Here is a 27,782-nt window from a genome sequence, read left to right on the forward strand (position 1 = left end):
TAAGATTGTGGTGTATATAAGAATGTGTATAAATGACTATATACTATACGATACGGATAATACATACAGCCATACGGCGCTCAGGGTGTAAGGACAGGTGAGCTGGGCCTCACGGTGACCGCTAGGTGGCAGTGCGCGTTCTGGCATGATGGGCAGCCCCTAGGCTGATGTGAGTGAGCTGTGGTGGCGGAGTCAGGAAATGATGTCAGCGTTGGTTTGAGGCAAATACACACACACACCTTGTTGCTCCTCACCTGGGCTAGGAGAGCGCAGAGCCCAGGCACCATGCACAAGGACAGCGCGTCCCCCTGGGATATGGGGCTACTTCGCACCTTTGACTCCACGGAGTTTACCGGCTGGGAGAAAGTCGGCTCTGGAGGGTTCGGACAGGTTTATAAAGTCAAACACGTCTACTGGAAAACATGGCTCGCTATCAAGTGCCCCCCGAGTCTGCATGTGGATGAGAAGTAAGTTAGCAGTGACACTGGTGGGACAGGGCACGGCAGTCACTTGCTGTCCTTTGCGAGAGATGGCATGACAGTAGGTGGCTGCCCTGGTAGGGGTATTATAGTGAGCTGCTGCCCTGGTAGAGGGTATTACAGTGAGCTGCTGCCCTGGTAGAGGGTATTACAGTGAGCTGCTGCCCTGGTAGAGGGTATTACAGTGAGCTGCTGCCCTGGTAGAGGGTATTACAGTGAGCTGCTGCCCTGGTAGAGGGTATTACAGTGAGTTGCTGCCCTGGTAGAGGGTATTACAGTGAGCTGCTGCCCGGGTAGAGGGTATTACAGTGAGTTGCTGCCCTGGTAGAGGGTATTACAGTGAGTTGCTGCCCTGGTAAGAGGGTATTACAGTGAGTTGCTGCCCTGGTAAGAGGGTATTACAGTGAGTTGCTGCCCTGGTAAGAGGGTATTACAGTGAGTTGCTGCCCTGGTAAGAGGGTATTACAGTGAGTTGCAGCCCTGGTAGTGGGTATTACAGTGAGTTGCAGCCCTGGTAAGAAGGTATTACAGTGAGTTGCAGCCCTGGTAAGAGGGTATTACAGTGAGTTGCTGCCCTGGTAAGAGGGTATTACAGTGAGTTGCTGCCCTGGTAAGAGGGTATTACAGTGAGTTGCAGCCCTGGTAAGAGGGTATTACAGTGAGCTGCTTCCCTGGTAGGGGGTATTACAGTGAGTTGCTGCCCTGGTAAGAGGGTATTACAGTGAGCTGCTTCCCTGGTAGGGGGTATTACAGTGAGTTGCTGCCCTGGTAAGAGGGTATTACAGTGAGTTGCTGCCCTGGTAAGAGGGTATTACAGTGAGTTGCTGCCCTGGTAAGAGGGTATTACAGTGAGTTGCTGCCCTGGTAAGAGGGTATTACAGTGAGTTGCTGCCCTGGTAAGAGGGTATTACAGTGAGTTGTGCAGCCCTGGTAAGAGGGTATTAAATTGAGCTCCAGTCCTGTGGGTGTGCATCTCAATGACAGTAACTGTTTTTGTTGGAGAGGCATGTCTGCAGTGATAAGTACAACTGTGCTGGGCATAATTATACTGACTAGTGTTCTGAATATGTATAGTTGTGCCATGTGAATGGGTATTGGGAGTAGTGACAAGTTTTACAAGTATATACAACAGGAGCAACCTCATATATCGAGGGACCGCATATTGTTTAGGAGCCAAGGACAGAACCTAGATATATGTAGAATACAAAAACAAAACTATGAGTTGGAAGTATAATTTCTTGATATACATTGAGGATACATAATTCTGAAGCTTCATACCAGAATAGACTAGCAATACATTCCCAGCATAGTGATGAGCTACTTGTTTGTGTTTTGTTCCTGTTATGGATACTACAAAAGGAAATACCTCTGATCTTGTTTTTAAATTTGATTTTGATTAACATATTACATTTAAGGTTGTGTCAAACACACGTTCATTTTTGTATCCTGTATTTAATTATTTTATATATGGAGTTTGAAAGTTACATACAGTATTTCAATGCATAATTCCATGCTCTGGTTTAATATATAATATCAGTATGTGATATACAAGCGATATAATATTGTCTTTTTGCCATCAAATGTGAATATCCTGCCTGTATGATTTACTAAGAGTAAGACTGATTTGTGTAATGATTGTAAGCTCTGCTGGTCACTTTTGTGTATTATAGTGCAAAAGAAAAGAGCATCCCCTAAGCACACGATCAATAACAAACCATAAATGTCCCACAAACCCAACACTACAGTAAAGCAGGGCTCGACAAACCCGGGAGCCACTGGCTCCTAGAATTTTACCCTAGCATCTAACTTTTTGGGTTATTCTCCATTTATCTATATACAAATACCACTTTCTGGCTCCTAAATTTTAAACAGATTTGTCGACACCTACAATAAAGGTTAAACATAAAACTTTACCCTTATTAACTATACATGTAAAAAAAAAAAGTCGATTACATATATATATATATATATACTATAATGCTTTTTTGCATCTTGCACCGACTGGTTGGGATTTTCTTTCCCTCTCAGGTATTAAATTAATCTACTTTTTTATTTTCACGTTTGTGTATTCTATATGTTAACACAAGTTTTCAAAAATATTTTAGAATTCAAGGTTGGTATATTGTGTAGTTAGTAGTTACCCTAAAATAAAATACAGGTTTTGTTTTTTAATAGCCTATATAGCACTATTGTATGCATGTTGTCTAGTAAGATTTGAACATTTTACTACTTGTTTTTTCTTTGCATCAATACATCTGTTTATTTTATGGTTTCCAAGTTCTGCTGCAATACACCTTTCGGTTTCCAAAGTAGCACTTGCTTTTTACTTGAGAAAGGGAGGGGCGCCCACTTCTCCTACGACATGCAAAGAAAATAAAGCAACAAGTCCATCGCCACCGTCATGGCTTGGTACAAACTTCATATGTAGGATGTGCACATATCTGGTTGTAGATAAGGTGCATATATAATTTATTGTTCTTTTGGAGTGTGTGTGTGTGTATATATATATATATTTATATATATATATATATATATATTATATATATATATATATATTATATATATATATTTATATATATATATATATATATATAAAAATGTGTTGCGGAAACTGTTGGCGCTCTACAAATAACTGATAATAATATTATAATCTTTTAAACTGGTTTATCTACAGCCGGCTCTGTACTATTGTATGTAGGTAAAGACTAAAATGTTTTTTTAGAAGAAATTTATAAAAACATAGGGAGGGAGTGGGGTAGGTTGTAATAGTTGCTAACTTTTTAATGGGGGAATTGAAATTGGAAGAATATTTTGGTTCTTTGAAACCTTTACACCTTAGCTAAACCAGAGTTATCTGCCATTCATGTGTTTCTTTTTTATTTTTTTTAAGAACTAAATGCACCTAAAGCTTTAAAGTAGAAAGAGCTTACAGGAAAACTTATAATTAAGTAATTTTCACTCTGTGTCCTGAGGCTTTGTCGTGTGCAATGGGCATCTTTTTTATGTCCTATATTACAGCACCCCTGGAGGGGAGGTAGAGATCATTACAACAGATAAAGCCCTCATTTAATCTACCCATTTTGTTTTAAACATTTTAATACCTGAGGCCTTTTCAGCAGAATAAGCACCTCAAGACATTTTATAATGGTAAATTTAATCCACTTTAAACTTTATCTTCCAAAGTATCTTTTGATCTTTATGATCTGTTTTTCTTTTTATAATTAAATCTCTGATTACACGATCATGTGTATGAAATGGTTAAAACATGTCATGATGACATCTGGCATTAGCTGTTTTTGCCCTGTTTTTCTGAGAGGGCCATTAAGTGTCTCCTCGCGGGGATCATCTCAGTATGGCATGTCTGATGGCCTGTGGTAACTTGTCACTATGTTAATGAACGTACTTCAGTAAGAAGCATATTACAAGTTATTAAGACAATTACCCTGTGCATTGGGAACTGGTAGGTTGTTTTCTACTTTATAGACAAGATTCCAAATATTCCATCTCCTTGTAATGAAAAAGTGGTTGTGGCTAAATGATGGGTAAACCTGGTTATAAAGGTTCCTGAATATTACATAAATTTAAACCCCAACATCTTTATTCCATGATTTAGATGGAACATACAAGTTTCTAGTTTACTTCTATGATATAATTTGCTTCCTTCTCATGGTGTCCTTCTAAGTAGGCTCAAGAGCAGCAATGCAGTACTGGGAGCTAGCTGCTTATTGATGGCTGCACATATATTCATCCTTTTCATTGGATCATCAGATGTGTGCACCTAGCTCCAAATAGTGCATCGCTGCTCCTTTAACTAAGGATATGAAGACAATGAAAAATATGTAATAATAGAAGTAAATGGGAAAGTGTTTTTAAAATGTTATCCTCTATCTGAATTATGAGAAAAATGTTTGCGTTTCAAGTCCCTTTAAGGACTGCAGTGTACTGAGTAGTAATGAGTTGCATCTCTTTGGTAGCCAGAGGGCTTCTCTGTATTAATGCTTCATAGCTGTCTATCTTACACGTGCACACGCAACATGGCTAAGCACTGCACTCAGAGTTCAGCCTGGGCTACACGTACCAGATGCACTCACAGACTGGGTTGAGCGAATCTCCTTTAACATGTGCAGCACTTACATTAAAGGAACACTGAACCCAAATTTTTTCTTTCATGATTCGGATAGAGCATGCAACTTTCTAATTTACTCCTATTATCCATTTTTCTTCATTCTCTTGCTATCTTTATTTGAAAAAGAAGGCATCTAAGCTATTTTTTTGGTTCAGTACCCTGGACAGAGTTTGTTTATTGGTGGGTGAATTTATCCACCAATCAGCAAGAACAGCCCAGGTTGTTCACAAAAAATTGGCCGGCACCTAAACTTACATTCTTGCATTTCAAATAAAGATACCAAGAGAATGAAGAAAATTTGATAATAGGAGTAAATTAGAACGTTGCTTAAAATCGCATGCTCTATCTGAATCATGAAATAAAAAATTTGGGTTCAGTGTCCCTTCAAACGTCCCATGACCTGAGCAGATTGGCTGAATTATAAATCACAAAATCTAAAACTTTTGATGTTGTATTATTTTGAGAACAGCCTCACATTAATGTCTTCATTATGCCCTAATGCTTTATTAAGAGGTCGTGTACAATTGATATGCACTTCGTTTCTCTTTCAGATACTATGTTAGGGTAACCATGTTAGCATTTTGTATTTGTTTTAATATATACGGCTTTGTCATTGGCTTTGAGTATTGATTTAGGTTTAGATTAAGCTCTCCATCTTGCTTTTGTTGTAATAAACTTTAGTTTATAAGTTCTGCAAGTAATGTTATTGAACATTTAGCGCAAGGATTGAAAATTTGGGATGCAACCAGTAATATTAAGGAGTCAAATACATGAACATGTTTTAAGCAGTCAAACAAGTGCTTTCTTTTGCTGTAAAATACCTTGTTTTGGGGTAAAAAAGAATGTTGCTTGTGAAGAGCAAATGCTGTAACTTAGGTTTCCTTAAAAATGATGAGTTTTGCTTGTTATCTAACCATACATACCAAACAGTGATTGCTTAGAGCAATGGCCAATCTCATTTACAACTAGTCCTAATTGGTCACAATAAAAAAAGGAATTTAAAATACAATAATAAAACTCTTTCCAATTTACTTCCATTATTAAACTGTGCAGTCTCTTTATATGCACACTTTCTGAGGCATCGGTTACTACTGTGCCACGTGCAAGAGTTCCTAGCACATATGTTTATAAGTCTGTGATTGACTAATGGCTGTCGCCTGATACGGGGCTGGGAAATGGAAAGAAACTTTGAAGTGTTGGGTAAAAAATATTCTACTCATTTGAAATTCAGATTGTCTTTGTATTATGCAATTCTGACATATTTAATAGTCTTTATCAAGGACCATTAAAAACAATAGATTTGCATAATCTCAAGTGCATAATGAAAAGACAATGCGATATTACTAAATATGAATTTTAATTGAGCAGTAGATTTTTTTTTTTTCTGTCAAATTACAAACTTTACTTCAACTTGCTAGCCCCCTATATCACGTGACAGCCATAAGCCAATCACAACCTTGTATACGTATATGCTAGGAACTCTTGCACAGTAGTTGGTGGTGCCTCAGAAAGTGTGCATATAAAAAGATTGTGCTCAGTTTGATAATGAAAATCAGCTGAAAAGTATTTTAAAACTGCACTCTCAATCCAAATCATGAAAGTCTAATTTTGACTTCCATTTAAGGTAAATAAGATAAAGATACTTACCAGAGTTTTCAAGTGGTTTTGCAAATCATTAATAAAGTGACAGTTTTAAATGCTTTTAAAACATTTGTTTTATTTGTAGGTCTTTTGTAGTTTGGTAATACAATGTGCATAAAAACAGTGTCCCTCTATTACATTGCACCGGCTAGAAGATACTCTGCTTATTATACATATTTGTGCACATACCTTTTGTTGAGTTTCCCCACCCTGTCTTTGGGTAATATTCAGACTCACTATTTAGCAAAACAAAAAGCTGCACTTTGCATACAAAGCCTGAAGCTGGTTGCATAGTGTCAGCTCTCTCTTTATAAAGTTGTCCTCTGGCTTTTTAAATCCCCGTACTGCATGCTAATTTGTTCAGGCATGTTTTGCTTCTGACAGGATGATGCATGTAGCGCACAGCAAAGGGTAGTGTCTTCTCTCCTCAAGAGACTCCCTACTGAAACGTAAAGCACGTTCCTCACTAGCTTTATTATTTTCACTTTAAATACAAGTTTATGTAGTTAACTTCTAAACATCAGAGGGAGACGCATGCCTTGATGGTCATAATAAAAGGACAATACAGTTAAAATTAAACTTTCATGTAGAGCATGTCATTTTATGCAACGTCATATTCTAGTATCCAATTTGTGTCATTCTCTCTGTATGCTTTGTTGAAAAACATACCTAGGTAGGCTCAATAGCAGCAATATACTACTGGGAGCTAGCTGCTGATTGGTGGCTACACATATATGCTTTTTGTCATTGGCTCACCAAATGTGTTCTCCTAGTTCCCAGTAGTGCATTGCCATTTTTTCAACAAAGAAAATGAAGCCAATTTGATTATAGAAGTAAAATAGAAATCTGTTTAAAATGATATGCTCTATCCGAATCATCATGAAATAATTTTGGGGGTTTATTCCTCTTTTAAAGGGGTATTAAACGCCTCTCAATTTTGTGCACAATAAAATGGTGCTTTATACTATGCTCCCTGGAGAAACTTGCAGATACTGGCGGCTTGAGTATTACTGCTCCTGTATCAGTTGTTTTAGTCAACACGGCTGGGGTAGAGTTACTTGAGCTAGCCTTGGGCAAATTCAAGTTTTTTATTTTTTTTTCTTCCCGGTGATAGCTGATTTGTGCAGCCTAGCGAATCTGAGTCTCCTTATGTGAGAGAGATTCTTACACTCTGGTAGCGAGAGGTCGTGTCCCCTCTCCTCCTTTGGCAAATCAAATGGAACTGGAGTGATGGCTAGGCTGACGGGAAGGGCCTAAAACCCTAGGTGTGTGCCTAGGGTGTCCTCATGTAGGCGGTTCACAAGAACTCCCTGAAAGCCCCATTTTTATTGCCGTGGGCGGATCATTGGGGGCTCTGCCACACATTACTTTGTGGGGCCTTGAGCTCTTGTTTAACTTGAGTAGACTCAATTTGCCGCCACCCCAGTTATATTTGTCGGTTATGTTGAATAAACCTGACCTTTCACAGTCTTTCTCTCCACATCTGATCTCTTGTGTTTATTTCAATATTGTAGTTTAGTTATTTAGATATTTAGCTACACTCCCAACTTGGGTCTTTAATCCCTTACTCACCACCGCAACCTGAATCTACGCTCTCAGTATATTCTGTGCACCAGCACCTTATCTGCAGGTTTACCTACTGTTTAGAAACAATACATTGGGTCCTAGTGTCTGATGCCAATATATGGTCCTTAGTTAAATTCAGTATATTTAATATGAATTATGTGAGCATGTTAGTACCTCCTGATCCACTGCCTGCCTGTCTGGTACCTGTCTGTAATACCTCCCTATTTAGCCTATTGTTTTCACTTATTTCTATCAATTTAATAGTTATTACTTACCATGGAGTATTTTGAAAAGCCCAAAACATTTTTGTGCACTGGGTCATTAGTTCCACCACTAGCTCAAACCCAGTGATTTCCACTATGACCAGAATGGTATAAATAAGACCACAGTCAAGGGAGGTATTCAATAGATATTTAAACAACTAAACCTGCTAAAAGTAATGCTATAGTGCTCTGGAGAGGCAAGCACAAGTGTAACTGGCCACTCAGTGTGAGCTGAAACCATCCCACTCCTTGACCAATCAAACCCAATTTAGGAGTGCACTACTGTGTACCATGCCAATTTTATTTGCATTCTTAGATTTAAATGTTAAGAATATATTGTGTATTTTTTTTGTTCCCAATTGACTTATCTGGCAGGAATACCAGTTGCCTTGTTGATAAACAATGGCACGTTGTCTTTCTTAATTAAAAGCCTGGCTTCTGTTGTTGTTCTTGGACTCCATCTACCCTACAGAGGAAGTTTGTTGAGAGCTATTTTTGTTCATTTTGTTAGAGATCTTTCTAATCGATGTGAGAAGCACGTCTCAAAAATAATACTTCTATCGTTTCTATTTCCTATTTTACAGCAAATACTGGAATATACATGCATAGTCTCTTATAATTTCTGGCTCCATACATGTTTAATACAATAATAACTGTGTCTCCTATCTTGTAATATTTGTTCTTTTTAGCTGATAAGATTTATACATTTTTGTCCACCTTTGTATGTATTATTGATAGATATTCCATTGTTCTTGTAATGTGGCTAATAATTTGCTTTCTGTTTTTACCCAGAGAGCGTATTGAGTTAGTGGAAGAGGCAAAGAAGATGGAACTTGCCAAGTTTCGATGCATTCTACCTGTTTATGGGATATGCAGTAACCCAGTAGGCCTGGTCATGGAATATATGGAGACTGGATCTCTTGAGAAACTGTTGGCTTCTGAAATTTTACCTTGGGATCTGCGATTTAGGATAATTCATGAGACCGCTGTGGGCATGAACTTTCTGCATTGCATGACGCCACCACTGCTGCACCTAGACCTAAAACCTGCTAACATACTACTGGATGGGCATTACCATGTTAAGGTACATTAATGAGATTTAAATCAGCATCTTGAAAATATTTAATGAACTGTAATAAAGGGCTGGCTAAAGGTCTAATGAAAACGATTTACTGGTGAATGTTAAATTGACTGTAAGAAATATCAGCAGAGCGATACATTGCTGCACTCTGTAAGCTGGTGTTTAATGGAAGCTCATTTTAAGTACATTTCTTATGAACTTCATTTGGTGTAAAACATAACATTCACTATTTTGTTTGAATTTATTTTTGAAACTTTTGCTGCTTTTCGCTTGGTGTTTAATCTAATTTGTACGAGGATGTCATTTTAAGACTAGCGGCCCTGCATTACTACATGTTTTAACTCCCACAAAGGGGTTTAACACCGTAGAAGTACTGCTCTAGACCCGCAGAGCACTGCAGATACTGAGCTGAAGCTGTTCTTGACCCAATCATCAGCACTAGTAACACAGCTAAATCATGGGACTAGCGTTGCTGATTGGATCATCGACCATTTCCGTTTGGGACCAGCAGTTCTCTGCGGGATTAAAAATATAATAGTGCAGGGTCGCTAGTCTTAAAATTAGATAGTCATATTTTTAGACTATTATTGTGCTTTTCTCACACTACCTATAGAAGCACAAACAGCACATTATTAGATTTTCTTCAAAATGCTTAAAACAGCAGTTTAATTTGCAGCATTAGGAAAAAACCTAATTAACAAAACAGAATTAACCTTTTGGCCTCTTTAAACACGTAGCTAAAGTTGTGCACTTTGTGAGCTCTGTTTTTGTTCCTGAGCCAGTATATGGCCAGTGTTTGGTAAATATTACTATCTCACCAGCGGAAAAAAGCTTAAAATCCATGTTTGTTTAAGATACATAACCCGCCTGATTTGACCAACATGATAGGATGAATAACAAATGAACAAATAATTTGTCCCTATGTAATGGCTGTTCAAGAATGTTATAAAACACTTTTGTTTTGACTGGTTAGTTTTTGTTTCTACTAGAACCCATGTCTAGTTTATCTTGTTTGCACATTTTTCTGTGAAATATTGTTCGCAATGGATGTTCTAAGCCAGGTGCAATAAATTCTTTGCAATTGTATTTATTTTTTTAAATGTTTAGACATGTGAGAGTAAAGTGTATTCTTTGTTGAAATGTGTCAGTAACACATTTATGTATTTGCTTAGTAACAAAGTGTAAAGAACTAGGGAACTGAAGTGTCATATCAAACTTGTATTATTCATGTAGCTTTCTGGTGATTGGTAGATATGATAGATATAGAGATATATAATATAATATAAAATATATATATATATATATATATATCTCGTCATTTGCTCACCAGATGTGTTCTGCTAGCTCTCAGTAGTGCACTGCTGCTCATGAGCATACCAAGGTTGACTTTTCAACAAAATGATACCAAGAAAACTAAGGAAATTTTATAAAAGTAAATTGGAAGTTTTTTTTTAAATCGCATATTCCGTCTGAATCATTAAAGTTTAATTGTGAGTATACTATCCCTTTAACTCATAAAATGAAGTTGGGGGGGCATACAGCTGAGCCCCCTTCTTACTCACTTTACTGGAGCTATGCTTTGTCAAGTCCTGACAGAAGTTGAGGAAAACCCTTTTTACAGCATATTATTATTATTATTATTATTAACCATGCAGAACTGTTAGACAAATGTGTATGAGAAATAATTATGTTTGGTGTAAAAATAGAGTTTAAAGGGGCAGTGTACTGTAAAACGTTTACCTTGATGTGTTTCCAATTACTTTCTAGACTAGCTGCAGATGATAAAATATATGGGACGTTGCTCCTTTAGTTTATTTTACATATAAAATGTCTGTTTCTGTTAATAGAAATGATCAAACAGACCTTTCTGCCCCACCTCCAATAGGACTGCGAGCTCTTGTAAACTATCTGGTTTACATAGCCTTACTATAACCCATACATAAGTACAGGTGGGGTTACAGCAGGCAAAAACAACAATTTCAAATAACAAAATAAAGAAGCTATTTGTTACACTGCCAGTTAAAATGGATCATTGGGACCTCATTAAATCACAGTACACTGTCTCTTTTAATAAAGGGAAAACAGGGCATTTAAGGGATAGGAAACCCAATTGTTTTCTTTCCTGATTCAGAAAAAGCATGCAATTTTAAACAACTTTCTAATTTACTTATATTATCAAATTTTCTTTGTTCTCTTGGTTTCTTATGTTGAAAAGCAAGGACGTAAGCTTAGGAGCTGGACCATTTCTGGAGCACTATATGGCAGCAGTTTTGCAAGAGCACTAAATAGCAGCACTATTTCCTGTCATGTAGTGCATTGTTTCTCAACTGCGGTCCTCAAGTACCCCCAACAGGCCAGGTTTTCATTATAGCTGAACCAGTGCACAGGTGAAATAATCAGCTGATAGGTGAGAGCAGGTTAGTAACCATGGTTACTGACCAGCTAATTATTTCATTTGTGCACTGGTTCAGCTATAATGAAAACCTGACCTGTTGGGGGTATTTGAGGAACGCGGTTGAGAATTTGATATAGTGCTCCTGATGCCTACCTAGATATCTCTTCAACAAAGAATACCATGGGAACAAAGTAAATTGGAAGTTTTTAAAAAATGGTATGCTCCCTTTAATGGCTGATATATACCTGATTAATATTTCACAGAAATGGTGGATAGAAACAGTTTTGGTTCTAAGCAGCGGAAAGATGTGAGGCTACACTCAGGTGCCAATGGTGCTAGATATATGTAGGAAACGCTCCTATAGCTTTGGTGCTAGATTCAGTTGAACATATCACAGTTATATTTGGCAGCTGAAATAAACAAAATGGGAATGGATTTGAATTGCCAACACAATTCTGTATCTGTTTTATCTAAAAAAATTTTTTTATAGTTTTACCATTATTTGGAGTGTTTTCGGAAGTTCCCATTGCAAGTACAGCTATTTAGTTTGTAATTCTTCTTACTTGTTATAATTGTTCATTTCTTTCTCATCTTTAATTTATGTATTTAAATACATCAAATCAGGGAATCATTTCTTCCAAGTCATCATTCTAAGTCTTTATTTAAAATCTAATTACATGATTGTGGTAAACGTTTTCCATTGGGTTACGCCAGTGTTCTGTAATATTTCTCTACCTTGTTACGTTGTCCTACGTAACGAGTACGGCCTAGCCTACATCTAGATAGAGAACTTTCATATCCGCCATATTTGTTTCAAAAGGAGGCCAATGTTAAAATAGTGATCGGATTGTGTATAATTTTCAGACCGCGTTATATTTGGCTGTTTTGAGTGCAGAGCTCGCTCAAACATAAATAATTAAAACCTAAACACAAAAAATATTATGTATGGTATTAGCTTGTGATGATAGCGTTCATTTTATAAATATATTTTTCAGGCTATATAACAAAAAATAATGGAAACATATCTGTACATTGAAAAAATACATTTATAAAATCAATGCTATCATCACAAGCTAATAACATACGTATTTTTTTAAAAAAAAAAGGTTTCACAGTGTGTTCCAAAGCGACAAGATCGGCAACCACTGTCTGACAAAGCTGCAAATAATCTTTATTTATAGAACACAGCAATAACATGACGTCTAGATAAAGGATGACTGGAATGCTTTTAGGGACTTTTTAAAATGTAAATGACTATAAAATCCTTAAACTGTGTAATAACGACATAATGATTCAGTGCCAATATCATGGCTGCTTCATAACAACCTGTATAGAATTCCCAGAATCCTGCTTATTGTGTAGGTGGGGGAAATGCAAAATCTGCTCATCATAACATAGAACCATTATTTTTAGGTATTGGGGTACTTACCTGATCATGTGTTTAGTCTTTTTCCAAAATTGTCAAGATAAAACATGACTGCAGAATTCTGCAGGTATCTTTTACAAACTCAAATTAAAGGAAACCATTTCTACTTTGGATTTACAGTAATAAAATATGCATTGTTTTGCAGTTGTAATAAAAATATATTGCAAATTTGTTTCATTATACATAACTAACATTTTTATATAAAAATCTCAAGAAAATGCACATTTGCTCACAACTCAGATTGCATTATTAATGTTCACTGGCTGAAAAAGTGAACTCTAACAGCTGTATTGGTGAACAGGTCAATATGCCACTAGCGTGGGAAAAAGGTCTATTTACACAGAGGCATTTGTTTAAAAATATTTGTAATATACATATACAGTATATACCTTTTTTTTTTTTTTTTTTTTTTTTTTTTTTTATTTTTTTTTAATTTTTTTTTTTTTTTTTTTTTTTTTTTTTTTTTTTTTAATCAGGGGCGACAAAATCTGTTTTATATTTAGACCACAATTTTGAGAAGGTAGACGAGGGTGATTGTGCGTGCGTGTATGTATGTATATATATATATATATATATATAACAATACAATTTGGAGCCAGAATTAAAATTTAGAACATTAGGCTTTCTACACCTAAATGCAAATTCTACAAAAGTGTGTAGAATTTCATATATAAGTTTAATTTCAACTTAAAATTTTCATGTACATTTGTCAACATTAGAAAGACTTGCTAATTAACGGACTATACATTTTTTTTATTGAACTCCCAACGTAAAAGACAGATTAGCAATGCACCCCCATTGCAAACACATTGGAAGAACTTTCTTATCTATGAGTGAATAAAATCATACATACCAACATGTACACTTTAGTCTGGCCAATGAGTTTACTTACGCGCTTGTCACCTGAGGCACATTGGTGACGGTAAGGGTTCCTGTTTTGAATTTAAGGACCATTGTATGTTTTGTAGATTATTTACAATTTTAAGGGCCCTGCATGTCTGTTCTGTCATGTTGGACCGGTTTCAGAAACAGTGTTATTTTGAATGCGTATCCTAGTACACAATGCATATTTCTTTCTGGTACAGTAGCATAGAAAAAACAATGTGTTTTTTTTGTGCCATATTATCTTCTTTATGGCAAGGTTGTTTCTAGGATTTCACAATTGGCAAGAAAATCTATAATAATGTCATTGACACGTCCCATCACGAATATGCCAGTGCAAGGTTTCAGGTGTACATTTCTCTTCATGTGTTTGGATACTGTTGAGGCCTGTCGTGTTAGGATGAACGCCTCTAACTCTTAGCAACTGTATGTTTGCAAATCTAATTTTTATATTTTTTTTAAGGGGGGAGGGGGTCAATAATATATTATATTCATTATTTGTATTTTGTAGACATTGGTCAGTGCCACAATATGGTGCTTGAGTAAAAATATTTATTGCTCCATGCAGATTCCGATTTCTTATGGTTTTTATAACCAAGAAAAAACATAAGATGGGTGAATAAATTAACCTCTTGCCATTCATTCTACTATTTGAATGTTTCTAGAGGAACTATAAATATTTGAATATTCAAATGTAACTTGAATATTGAAATGCAACAATAATATTTCTTCTCTTTTATACATCCTAAATATTAAAGAAATGTAACTGTATTGGGGACCTTTCTGTCTTTTTTTAATTCCATGTCAACCACTAGCATGGATAATTTTGCTTCAGTGGACAATAATTTTGCACATTTAATTTAAAAGGACAGTAAAGTGAAAATGAATACTTCATGATTAAGATAAAGCATGGAATTTTTAACAACGTTCCAATTTACTTCTAATTAGCTGTGTTCTCTTGGTATCCTTTGTTGAAAAGCATACCTGGTTATTGCAGTATTGGTGGCTGCATGTAAATGCCTCTGATTTGCACTGCTGAAAAAGGAGACAGGGCTTTTTCAGCAGTGCCAGGACTTCATACATCCCTGTGTGGGGCTCATAGCCTAAAAAGCAAGGAGTACACTGGGGGGTCTTGGAAGTTTTCTATATTTCTCTGTTTTCCCGGTCTGTGACCAAACTGATTGTTTTGTTTTTAATAAAAGCTCATTTTAAGTATCCAGTGGGTGTCGGTTCCCCTTCCTGTCTGATCCAACTATATCACAGGCTGTGTACACTTGTAGCTGGGTTTACAGCTCAGAAGAACATGAGTAGGATTGGACTGTAACAATATTGCACCATTGTTTTTGCTGTGCTGAAAAACCTTACTTTATATGAAGCAATAGTTGCCTATATCCTTTTATAATAGTGCAGTGAATCTTTTTTTTTTTTTGACGTTTTTATTGATTGCATATTGTATTGCCCCCTGTCATTGGCTCATCTGATGTGTTCAGCTAGCTCCCAGTAGTGCATTGCTGCACCTTCAACAAAAGACACTAAGAAAATTTAAAGCAAATTTAATAATAGATGAAAATTTGAAAGTTGATTAAAATTGTATGCTCTGTTTACATTATGTAAGACAAAGTTTATTTTCCATTGTACCTTTATAAATATCTTAAAAAAATATTTCACTACTTTATTACCAAAGTTACTAAATATTGTTGTGTTTCTTTTTTCCTATCTTCAGATCTCGGACTTTGGTTTGGCCAAGTGGAACGGTTTTTCCAGTTCCCATGAGCTGAGCATGGATGGAATCTGTGGGACTATCGCTTATCTACCTCCAGAGCGCTTCAAGGAGAAAAACAGGAACTTTGACACCAAACACGATGTCTATAGGTAATAAGATTGTAATGTTTCAAGAATCTCCAAACAATAAATCTAACAAATATGAAAAAGCACTTTTTAAACCTCCTGAAAGTCAAATGATAATTAACTGGATCATTAACATGCATGGTTTAAGCGCTAGCTGCACCTGTATACTGCGTTTGTTTATTTATCGCTGGCAAACAGGAGTGCACACACTGTATGAACCCTCCTGCTTTCTAATTAATATATTTTAAAAATCAGAGGTGGAAAAATATCACTAGTTTTACTAGATAGGGGAGGAACATTACTAGTCCACTCAATGGTAAAGATAGGGAGAAAAAAAATTGTACTCGTTCACTGTAATATCTTACGTATTCAGGACTAGTGGCTTTTCCAGGCCTGATAGTAGTAATTGTTATAATAATTTTATTATTATTTTTTTCTCCTTCTTTACAGTTTTGCAATAGTCGTTTGGGGAATCCTTACCCAGAGAAAACCTTTTGCAGGTAAGAATTTTGCAAAAAAAAAAAAAGTAAATAAAAAATATTATGCCGCCAAACAAGTTTTCATATATCATATGGAACAATAAACACAGATGTTTATAAAATAAAACAAAAAGGCATTAAAACCCTAAAGAAAACCAATCTGTAGCTTTCTAGCACAGTGTACATATGTTTATAGACAATAATATTTGCTATACGTTTATCAATCCCTGTACTATGATATGGCACAATACATATTAACAGATTCCGATATGTTTAAATTCTCGGATGCCTACACCTATGAAGTAATTGGCCCTGCCTGTGAGCGCTGCCTTACAGCTTTTATGAATTGCATTACGGAATTGGATGAATTTAATTCCATTATAATATTAGTGTAGAACTGCTTGTTTTTATTTGCCCTCTTTTAATACAAGTGATTTTTTTTTTTTTTACGTCTTATACAGCATAAGATTTATTTTTGTATCACAATATTTTTGACTGCTTTGGATTACATTTTTCTATTCTTTTTTTATTTTAAAGGCCATATAAGCTGGTGTCTTATATAAAATGTATTTAGTTTTTTATTGCCAGACACTATAGCAATATAATTCTACAAACAAACTATATTACACATGGCCAAGGTTCTGTTTAATTTACTTTATCTAGCATAACTTTGTTGTATCACAAGTTTTTGTTGTTGTTAATGATTGCCTGGCTAGTTAATGGAAAACTACCACTGTATGTATTTAGCTCATATTCTGAAATCATTTTTAACGAATTAGTCTGGTACCATTTTTATATCTACTTGCAGCTGCTGTTTATACCTGGGGGAAGTTGCAATGTCTGTCTTTTTATATTGCCTACTTTTGGGCAGAGAGAGAGAGAATATTAATAATAATTTTTTTTTTTTATTTATATAACTTTTCAGAGGAGAAAAACATTTTGCACATTATGGTGAAAGTAGGTGGCGGCATGCGCCCCGATCTGTCCTATATTCCCAAAAGCAGACCTCATCAATGCCATGGTATGATCAAACTGATGCAGGAGTGCTGGCAAGACAAACCCAACATGAGACCCACATTTCAAAGTGAGTTCAGAGGATCTTCTATGTTTGAGTGATTTTATTCATAATATATATTGGCACATAATATATACCGGCTGTTAAAGGGACACTCAATCAAAATGAAACTTTCATTATTCAGATAAAACATGCAATTTTAAACAACTTTCCAAAATACTTCCATTAACAAAATGTGCACAGTCTTTTTATATTTAAACTTTTTGAGTCACCAGCTCCTACTGAGCATGTGCAAGAATAAGTGTGTGTGCATTTGTGAATGGCTGATGGCTGTCACATGGTACGTGTATGCATTTGTGATTAGCTGATTGCTGTCACATGGTACAGGGGGAGTGGAAAAAGACATAACTTTTAAAATTGTCCGAAAAAAAATCCACTGCTCATTTGAAGTTCAGACTAAGTGCTGCATTGTCTTGTTATCTTGCATTTGTTGATTATTCAAATCTACAGTGTTGACTGGTCCTTTTAAGCATTGCACTGTAAAAGGTTTGCATGCAAAATAAATGTTTTAAAGGCATCTTTTTGCAAATTAGGGACATACCCCTTGAAAAGCCTAAGGCATATGTTGTAATTAGTTAAAGATACGTATAAATGAGCTCATGCACTCACTAAGCTATTGCTATCTAGAAAGCTGCAGCTCAGAGTTCTAAGTCCTGCAGGGTAAACTTATTCCACATCGTCCCCAATAATGCATATCAAAGTTTGCAGAGTTAAGGGGAAATTAATTATTTTAAAACATTTTAAGACACATAATTTAGCATTTTGTGGGGAATTACATTTTGAGTTTTATGTCATGTAATGTTTTTGGTATAGTTAAGTGCAATTCATATCTCAGCTGCCGCTCTAAGCTGGTCCCTGTGTGCCAAGGGTTAATAAACGTGTGGAAGTGGAGTATATTGTGTTTTTAGGGTGTGGACTGTACACTGCACTGTGCTCTAGTGGAAGGACTGGATCTGATTCTCAGACAAAGGAATGCAGATTAGCCATTAGCCACACAGTACAAGTCCTGACAGCGCCACTTCTCCGTTGTAGGAATGCGTGAGTTGCACAAGAGTTAAAGGGATCATATCCTCTCCCAAAGACAGAAAATATTTTGTTAATACCAGCAAATCTGACCTTTTTACCTCTTGCCTGGGAAACAAAAACTGGTTACATTCTGTCCCAGCTATCTCTGAAGCTTTTGTATCTAGCTTGTTGGGTGCTCTACTAATATTGTACATACAGTATGTGCGCATTACTGATGCGGTACATATGTGCGCATTACTGATAAGGTACATATGTGCACATTACTGATAAGGTACATATGTGCGCAGTACTGATAAGGTACATATGTGCGCAGTACTGATAAGGTACATATGTGCGCAGTACTGATAAGGTACATATGTGCGCAGTACTGATAAGGTACATATGTGCGCATTACTGATAAGGTACATATGTGCGCATTACTGATAAGGTACATATGTGCGCATTACTGATGCGGTACATATGTGCGCAGTACTGATGCGGTACATATGTGCGCAGTACTGATGCGGTACATATGTGCGCAGTACTGATGCGGTACATATGTGCGCAGTACTGATGCGGTACATATGTGCGCAGTACTGATGCGGTACATATGTGCGCAGTACTGATAAGGTACATATGTGTGCAGTACTGATAAGGTACATATGTGCGCATTACTGATGCGGTACATATGTGCGCATTACTGATGCGGTACATATGTGCGCAGTACTGATAAGGTACATATGTGCGCAGTACTGATAAGGTACATATGTGCGCAGTACTGATAAAGTACATATGTGCGCAGTACTGATGCGGTACATATGTGCGCATTACTGATGCGGTACATATGTGCGCAGTACTGATAAGGTACATATGTGCGCAGTACTGATGCGGTACATATGTGCGCAGTACTGATGCGGTACATATGTGCGCAGTACTGATGCGGGACAGACGCGCGCAGTACTGATGCGGGACAGACGCGCGCAGTACTGATGCGGGACAGACGCGCGCAGTACTGATGCGGGACAGACGCGCGCAGTACTGATGCGGGACAGACGCGCGCAGTACTGATGCGGGACAGACGCGCGCAGTACTGATGCGGGACAGACGCGCGTGCAGTTGGCATTGTTAAACAAGAGGCATAGTTAGCTATTGTAAATGTGATGCACATGAAAGCAACATTTTGTTTCTAGAATAAGTTACCGTATTCTCAGTTATGTAACTGCAATGTCACTTTAAAACCTGTTTAGTCCTTATTAATTCATCAATGTTCAGCAGCTGCCTAACCAGTTGCCTGATGGAGCGATGCCAAAATGTTAAAAGGACAATAATTCATTATGCAATTCCCTACAAAAATATGAAAAAGGAACGTGAAACACTTGTTTAATTATAAGTAAACTTTACAATTAGGTTTCAGTATTTAAATTGCCGTTTTCCCTGCACTTTAACTGTTAATTGTCACATTTTAAGAGCAAACCATCATTTTCTAATATTTACAAAATGTCTAGAATTAAATTCATCATTGATAGGGACACAGTAGACCAACTGATGCACAGTCATTTTATTTGGTTGCAGCTTTTTCACTAGGTGTTCCTTAGTGCATAAATTACCCACACAATAAAGTTTAATGACTACATTATGATTTAGGTGGAGCCCGTTTACAGGTCAGGGAACGTGACTGCTTATTGATGCAGTAGGTTAATAATATCCTGTATTATTACAAATCTATTGCTTGATTTGCTATTTATTTATTATGCACAGAATTGCAAAAGATCTCCATACACTGTTTTAAAACTTTTTGTAACTGTCATTGATTTGCTGTTGATTGTGTTTCTTATCCCCTGTGGCCCCCTATGGATATATATATATATATATATATATATATATATATATATATATATATATAATATTATATATATATATGTGTGTCTCTGTTCTTATCTTGCAATAAATGTGTAGAATGTTGTAGTTTTTACAAAGATTGAAATAAAAAGTGAGCTATATTATTAGTTATTTTTGATATTTGTAGTATTTATTCAAAATGTTTACTCCTTTTTAATTTCTATTTCCTAATTATACAGTAATTACATCTGAGACTGAGCTTTTATGTACAAGGCATGAAGATGAGACAAGATCTGCCCTGGAGGAGGTGAAGGAAGAATCAGAGGTAACCAGTTAGATTAATGGCCTCCGTTGTTGCTGCTGTCAAATAGCAAGACACTACAGAATGGCTTTGTGGCTGTCAGTTAAATGTATTAGTGGTTCTTTATTACCAATCTTCTTGTTGTAACATGTAAAGTAACTACTTCCCCTAACAACATAGTGTATTATAGGCAGTATAGAATCCCAGCAAGTACAGAAATCCATGAATACTTTGCTTTAGGGTGCTCCCATCACTTGTAGTAAGTAGTTTAGCACACATTAGCCTGTAACCTCATATAAAGACCAACTATTTCCTGCTAATAAAGGTCCACAGTGCAATTCTTTAACCCGGTTGTATTTTATAAATAAATAGCAGATATTACACAGTTGAACTAAGTGTTGTAAGGTTCTGCCAGCTACTCTCCAAACTATCCTAACATTTTTATTCTTTTTCTTTGGTTTTGCTGACATTGATCACACAGTCGGAAGCTAAGTGCGAACCACCTCCTGCTTTCAATAAAGATTACAGCCTCTCCGAGTTACTGTCTCAACTGGACTCTGGATTTTCACAGTCCTTGGTAGGACCAGGATGCCTAAGCCAAAGTGCTTCTGAACCTCAACTGGCTTCCAGCGACAAGCGACTCTCTGGAGTATCCTCTGTAGACTCTGCTTTCTCATCCAGAGGTTCCCTGTCTTTGTCATTTGAAAAAGATTGTTCTGTTATTGGTAAGTTACTCCTAGATGAGCAGTTGGCTTTAATGGTTTTGATTATAAAAATGTTCTAGTCATATAGAGATATGGCTCATGGTTATTGCCCTGGTAATTCAGCTTGTCTGAAATATAAACTAATGCAAACTAGCAGAGGTGTCTGCATAGTGTGCCTGGAACCATTTACTACAAAATGCTGAGTGACATTTTGGTGTAATGGACTGTATTTCTATAAGTTGTTTTGTTGCTACATACAATAAAAACAAATACATTGGTTTAATACTGTACATTTGCTCTCTATTCCCAAACGCACCCATTCACTGTCCATACACCAATGTAGTAAGTAAACTTATTACCTAATTATGTCCCCGCAACTGATCTCTCTTTACATAAAAAAAAATGTCTTCTGAGGGCTGATAAAAAAAATAAAAAATCCTCCTTTGACACTAAGTAACAGATTTTTATTTTTTTTATAACATGAATATGTATATATAGCTTTTTCTTAACACGGAAACAATAGTTTTATGCTCTAATCTAGGACTCGGCGACTCTTTATATGTTTATTTATAAATGCCTTCCTTGCATCTAAAAATGTGGTTGGCTCTCAAATATTTTTGCTTTCTTTGTATATGCTTGTCAACTACTGCTCTGAGCATCATAAATTTGAAAGTTATTGTAATAAGTGGCAATAAAATGTGTAATATTGTAAAAGTATCATTTATATTGCTTTCATCAAAAACGTGCTGAAACATAACCCGTTTCCCCTTTTTTCTCACCCAAGATATGAGCACATCTGAAATGCAGAAGAAGAAACTTACAGATGCAATTGTGGCAGGAGACACTGCAAAACTTATGAAGATTTTGCAGCCTCAAGATGTCGACTTGGTTCTAGAAGAACGATCCAGTCTGCTCCATTTGGCTGTAGAGATGGTGCAGGAAGAATGCGTCAAGCACCTTCTGCTCTACAATGCTAGCGTTAACCTGACCAATGCGAAGGGCTTCACTCCCCTCCATATAGCTGCTGATAAGAAACTGAGGAACATTGTTGAGTTGCTATTAGGGAAAAAGATCAACGTAAACGCTAAGGATGAGGATCAGTTTACCGCCCTTCATTTTGCCTCTCAAAACGGTGATGAATCTATAACCAGAATGCTTCTTGATAAAAATGCTTCTCTGAATGAGGTGGACAGTAAAGGCCGCACACCCTTGCATATTGCCTGCCAGCATGGACATGAGAACGTTGTACGTGTTTTCTTAAGGCGGGGTGCTGACATCTCATTTAGGGGACTAGACAACTGGGTTTCTCTGCATTACGCAGCTTGGCAGGGGCACTTCAACATTGTGAAGCTTTTAGCGAAGCAACAAGGAGTTAATCTAAACGCTCAGACATCAGATGGAAGAACACCATTGCATCTGGCTGCACAAAGGGGACATTATAGAGTTGCTCGGATTTTGGTTGAGCTAAATTGTGATGTAAATATCCAAAACTCACAACTGAAGACCCCTCTTCATATAGCTGCAGAAACTGGTCATACCAGCACAGCAAGACTGCTACTGCACCGAGGGGCAGCATTTAATGCCGTCACTGCAGAAGGTCACACTGCTCTGGACCTTGCAATCATGCACAGTCATTCTTCTGCAGTAAAGTTACTAACAGGTGAAGAGACAATCACTCAGGCAGAATTATAAAGAAAAAAGAAATACTTTGAATACAAGCACCTATTTTTTATTTAAATTTTTTTAGCAAATGCTGAAAAAGACAAAACTGAGTCTGTGAACTTTTGTTATATAATAGAATGTTTTATTAATTTCAATGAAAGCATCAATACATTTGTCATTCCTTTTAATTTTATAAAATGTTGTTTTTTTATGCATGTCCTAAAGATGTTTAGATAAATACTTATCTTGCATATATTCAAAATTCTCTGCACATACACAGAGCTGAAGTAAGTACAGATTCTGCAGCTTTATATTAAATTCTTGTAGTTTATGATGTCAGCAGCGACTGACTGCAAAACATTAAACTAAATTTTTTTTTTTTATTGAAATTTTTATTAAATAGCTGTTTTTTTATTTTTTTATTGCTTAATGTTGTTATACTGCAGAGTCTTATTATATAAAGTAAAGAGCTACCGAGAATATTAAAGCTATTTTATAGAATACGTAATATTTTATCACTTGTAGCTTCCTGGCTTGTGGGTTTTCTTAAGCTTTTGCCTAAGCACCCCCAGATCATATACAAAAGTGTTCAGAGAATGTGTATAAAAAAGTAAAACTGAAAAGGGGCTATTTGGCTCCAGCATAAAAAAAAAAAAAGATTACAATTATTGCTAACTCATCCAGAACGCGCTTGATTGCCAGTCGTGCAACAATCAGCTTCTCTGTATTATCCAGGGTTGGTGAGGGAGGTACCAATGTTGAAGTAAAGGAAAGATGGTTAAAAAAAAAAGCAAAAAAAAAAAAGCCAACCTTTCGCAATTCTTTTTTTTTTTTTTAGGTTTAACTTTAATTATACAAACATGTATATATGTTATATAATTCTACCTGTAGATGTTCAAGGACATCATTATTTAGCACATGTGAACTCATCAGAAGATATTGTTTTCAGATGATGGAAAAGATATCAATATATTGCTTCTTGGTTTATAATGTATTTACATATGTTACTTATGCTAGAAAGCACATGTACATTTCTATACTGTATGTAGGAGCCATCATTTTGTGCCAAAGTGTTTATCACTAATCCTGGAAGATTTCTCTCTAGAAGCCAGATTATCATTATATGGTTTAGTGCCTAAAGTCATCTATATGGATATGAAAGTCAAAATTTGAACTTTTGTGGTTCAGATTGAGCATGCAAGGGACTTTACAGTGTACTTTCATTATCAAATTGAATTTCTTCTCTTGTTATTCTTTGTTGGAAAGCATCTGTACATATCCTCAGCAGCAATACACTACTGGAAGCTAGCTGGTGATTGGTGGCTAGATGCACGTCTCTTGTCATTGGCTCATCAGATGTGTTCAGCTAGCTCCCAGTAGTGCATTGCTCCCTTTGCAGTAGTTAAACACATAGTTTAATTCATGCAACAGTGCAATAATAAAATGCTTTTAAGCATAAGAGCATTTTCTTTTTGCACTTTTTATTTCCCGTTAACTCATTGTTGCCCAGAAGTTGTAGCAAAGTATTGCTACCTACTGAGTTGCAGCCAAGGGTCTAAAATGCAGTGCCATAGATGTTGTATGTTACAAAGAACAAAGATCTGTTCTGCCAGAAGGCTATTTTAGTTCAAATATTTAGATTCATTTAAAATATTTGCCAGCTTCTCTAGGATTCAGAACCTGACCTTGCAACATTCCACACTGAATGTATGGTCAGTGCTGAAGCATTTACACACTACCCCTTATTGGCCACAACAACAAATAGAAGATAAACATACTTGAGGGTTATGTCCCTGATCTGCAAAACATTGCAAACAAAACATCAGTTTTAAACAATTTATATGTAGATCTTTTGCAGCACAGTGTTTAATTTCACATATGAAAATAACATTTTGGTACCTAGTTACTGTCAGTACCAAAATAGTACCAATGTGTGTATAAAATCAGCATTGTAGCTGGTAACTCCCTTTTTGTCACATAACTGGCAGAACAAACCGACACACCTGTTAATGTACACAGGGCTGTGCCTCTGATCAAGGAGCACGTGTAGTGTTTAGCAACATGCATTTCCATTTGCTGATCGCATAAATAAAGCTTTCTTCTTATGTCTGCTGTATGAACAGATGTGCCAAGTGTATATCCTGCTGGATCAATTCTTTTTCTATGACAGAAAATATTGTAGAGCTGTTTGAATGTGTATGTTATAGTACACTGTTTTTCACATTTCTATTGTTTTGTTAATGATATTTTTAGCAATAAACAATTTTTAATGTTTCAATGTTTGTGTCTTTTTTTTTATAACAATTTTTTATTGAATCTGTAAAACCGTTTTACAAGAAATAGCAAGTAAATATGTGAAGTGTTAAAGGGCCATGATGCAAATGTTTAAACGCTTGAAAGTGATGCAGTATAGCTGTAAAAAGCTGACTAGAAAATATCACCTGAACATCTCTATGTAAAAAAAAGAAAACATAATTTATGTTAGAACTTACCTGATAAATTCATTTCTTTCATATTGGCAAAAGTACATGAGTTAGTGACATATGGGATATACAATCCTACCAGGAGGGGCAAAGTTTCCCAAACCTCAAAATGCCTATAAATACACCCCTCACCACACCCACAATTCAGTTTAACGAATAGCCAAGCAGTGGGGTGATAAAGAAAGGAGTAGAAAGCATCAACAAAGGAAATTTGGAAATAATTGTGCTTTATACAAAAAAACATAACCACCATAAAAAGGGTGGGCCTCATGGACTCTTGCCAATATGAAAGAAATGAATTTATCAGGTAAGTTCTTACATAAATTATGTTTTCTTTCATGTAATTGGCAAGAGTCCATGAGCTAGTGACATATGGGATATCAATACCCAAGATGTGGAGTCTTCCACTCAAGAGTCACTAGAGAGGGAGGGAATAAAAATAAAAACAGCCATATTCCACTGAAAAAATTAATCCACAACCCAAAACAAAAATAAGTTTATTTCATCTTTGAAAGAAAAAAACTTAAATCAAAAGCAGAAGAATCAAACTGAAACGGCTGCCTGAAGAACTTTTCTACCAAAAACTGCTTCCGAAGAAGCAAATACATAAAAACGGTAGAATTTAGTAAATGTATGCAAAGAGGACCAAGTCGCCGCTTTGCAAATCTGATCAACTGAAGCTTCATTCTTAAAAGCCCATGAAGTGGAAACTGATCTAGTAGAATGAGCTGTAATTCTCTGAGGAGGGGCCTGACCCGACTCCAAATAAGCTTGTTGAATCAAAAGTTTCAACTAAGAAGCCAAGGAACTAGCAGAAGCCTTCTGACCTTTCCTAGGACCAGAAAATAAAACAAATAGACTAGAAGTCTTCCTGAAATCTTTAGTAGCTTCCACATAATATTTCAAAGCTCTTACCACATCCAAAGAATGTAAGGATCTTTCCAAAGAATTCTTAGGATTAGGACATAAGGAAGGGACAACAATTTCTCTACTAATGTTGTTAGAATTCACAACCTTAAGTAAAAATTGAAAAGAAGTCCGCAAAACTGCCTTATCCTGATGAAAAATCAGAAAAGGAGACTCACAAGAAAGAGCAGATAGCTCAGAAACTCTTCTAGCAGAAGAGATAGACAAAAGGAACAACACTTTCCAAGAAAGTAGTTTAATGTCCAAAGAATGCATAGGCTCAAATGGAGGAGCCTGTAACACCTTCAGAACCAAATTAAGACTCCAAGGAGGAGAAATTGATTTAATGACAGGCTTAATACGAACTAAAGCCTGTACAAAACAGTGAATATCAGGAAGTATAGCAATCTTTCTGTGAAATAAAACAGAAAGAGCTGAGATTTGTCCTTTCAAGGAACTTGCAGACAAACCCTTATCCAAACCATCCTGAAGGAACTGTAAAATTCTAGGAATTCTAAAAGAATGCCAGGAGAATTTATGAGAAGAACACCATGAAATGTAAGTCTTCCAAACTCTATAATAAATCTTTCTAAAGACAGATTTACGAGCTTGTAACATAGTATTAATCACTGAGTCAGAGAAACCTCTATGACTCAGAACTAAGCGTTCAATTTCCACACCTTCAAATTTAATGATTTGAGATCCTGATGGAAAAATGGACCTTGAGATAGTAGGTCCGGCCGTAACGGAAGTGGCCAAGGTGGGCAACTGGACATCCACACCAGATCCGCATACCAAAACCTGCGTGGCCATGCTGGAGCCACCAGCAACACAAAAGACTGTTCCATGATGATTTTGGAGATCACTCTTGGAAGGAGAACTAGAGGCGGGAAGATGTAAGCAGGATGATAATACCAAGGAAGTGTCAGTGCATCCACTGCTTCCGCCTGAACATCCCTGGACCTGGACAGGTATCTGGGAAGTTTCTTGTTTAGATGAGAGGCCATGAGATCTATCTCTGGAAGACCCCACATCTGAACAATCTGAAAAAATACATCTGGATGGAGAGACCACTCCCCTGGATGTAAAGTCTGGTGGCTGAGATAATCCGCCTCCCAATTGTCTACACCTGGGATATGCACCGCAGAGATTAGACAGGAGCTGGATTCCGCCCAAGCAAGTATCCGAGATACTTCTTTCATAGCTTGGGGACTGTGAGTCCCACCCTGATGATTGACATAAGCCACAGTTGTGATATTGTCTGTCTGAAAACAAATGAACGGTTCTCTCTTTAGCAGAGGCCAAAACTGAAGAGCCCTGAGAATTGCACGGAGTTCTAAAATATTTATTGTCAATCTCGCCTCTTGAGATTTACAAACCCCTTGTGCCATCAGAGATCCCCAAACAGCTCCCCAACCTGAAAGACTCGCATCTGTTGAGATCACAGTCCAGGTTGGCCGAACAAAAGAAGCCCCTTGAACCAAACGATGGTGATCTATCCACCATGTCAGAGAGTGTCGTACATTGGGATTCAAGGATATTAATTGTGATATCTTTGTATAATCCCTGCACCATTGATTCAGCATGCAAAGTTGTAGAGGTCTCATGTGAAAACGAGCAA

At 36.6% G+C, this 27,782-nt stretch overlaps 1 protein-coding gene across 1 annotated transcript; it reads left to right on the plus strand.

The window, feature by feature from the left end:
* The first annotated feature begins 231 nt into the window (after positions 1-231).
* RIPK4 (receptor interacting serine/threonine kinase 4) lies at positions 232-25,050 on the plus strand. The gene is made up of 8 exons (XM_053705903.1): positions 232-467; positions 8,868-9,159; positions 15,583-15,731; positions 16,158-16,207; positions 17,112-17,270; positions 20,345-20,430; positions 20,888-21,131; positions 21,895-25,050. The coding sequence occupies exons 1-8, from the start codon at positions 286-288 to the stop codon at positions 22,800-22,802; spliced, it is 2,070 nt and encodes a 689-aa protein (XP_053561878.1). The 5' UTR covers positions 232-285; the 3' UTR covers positions 22,803-25,050.
* Positions 25,051-27,782: the final 2,732 nt, after the last annotated feature.

This window comes from Bombina bombina, chromosome 3, assembly GCF_027579735.1.
Source record: "Bombina bombina isolate aBomBom1 chromosome 3, aBomBom1.pri, whole genome shotgun sequence".
NCBI lineage: Eukaryota > Metazoa > Chordata > Amphibia > Anura > Bombinatoridae > Bombina > Bombina bombina.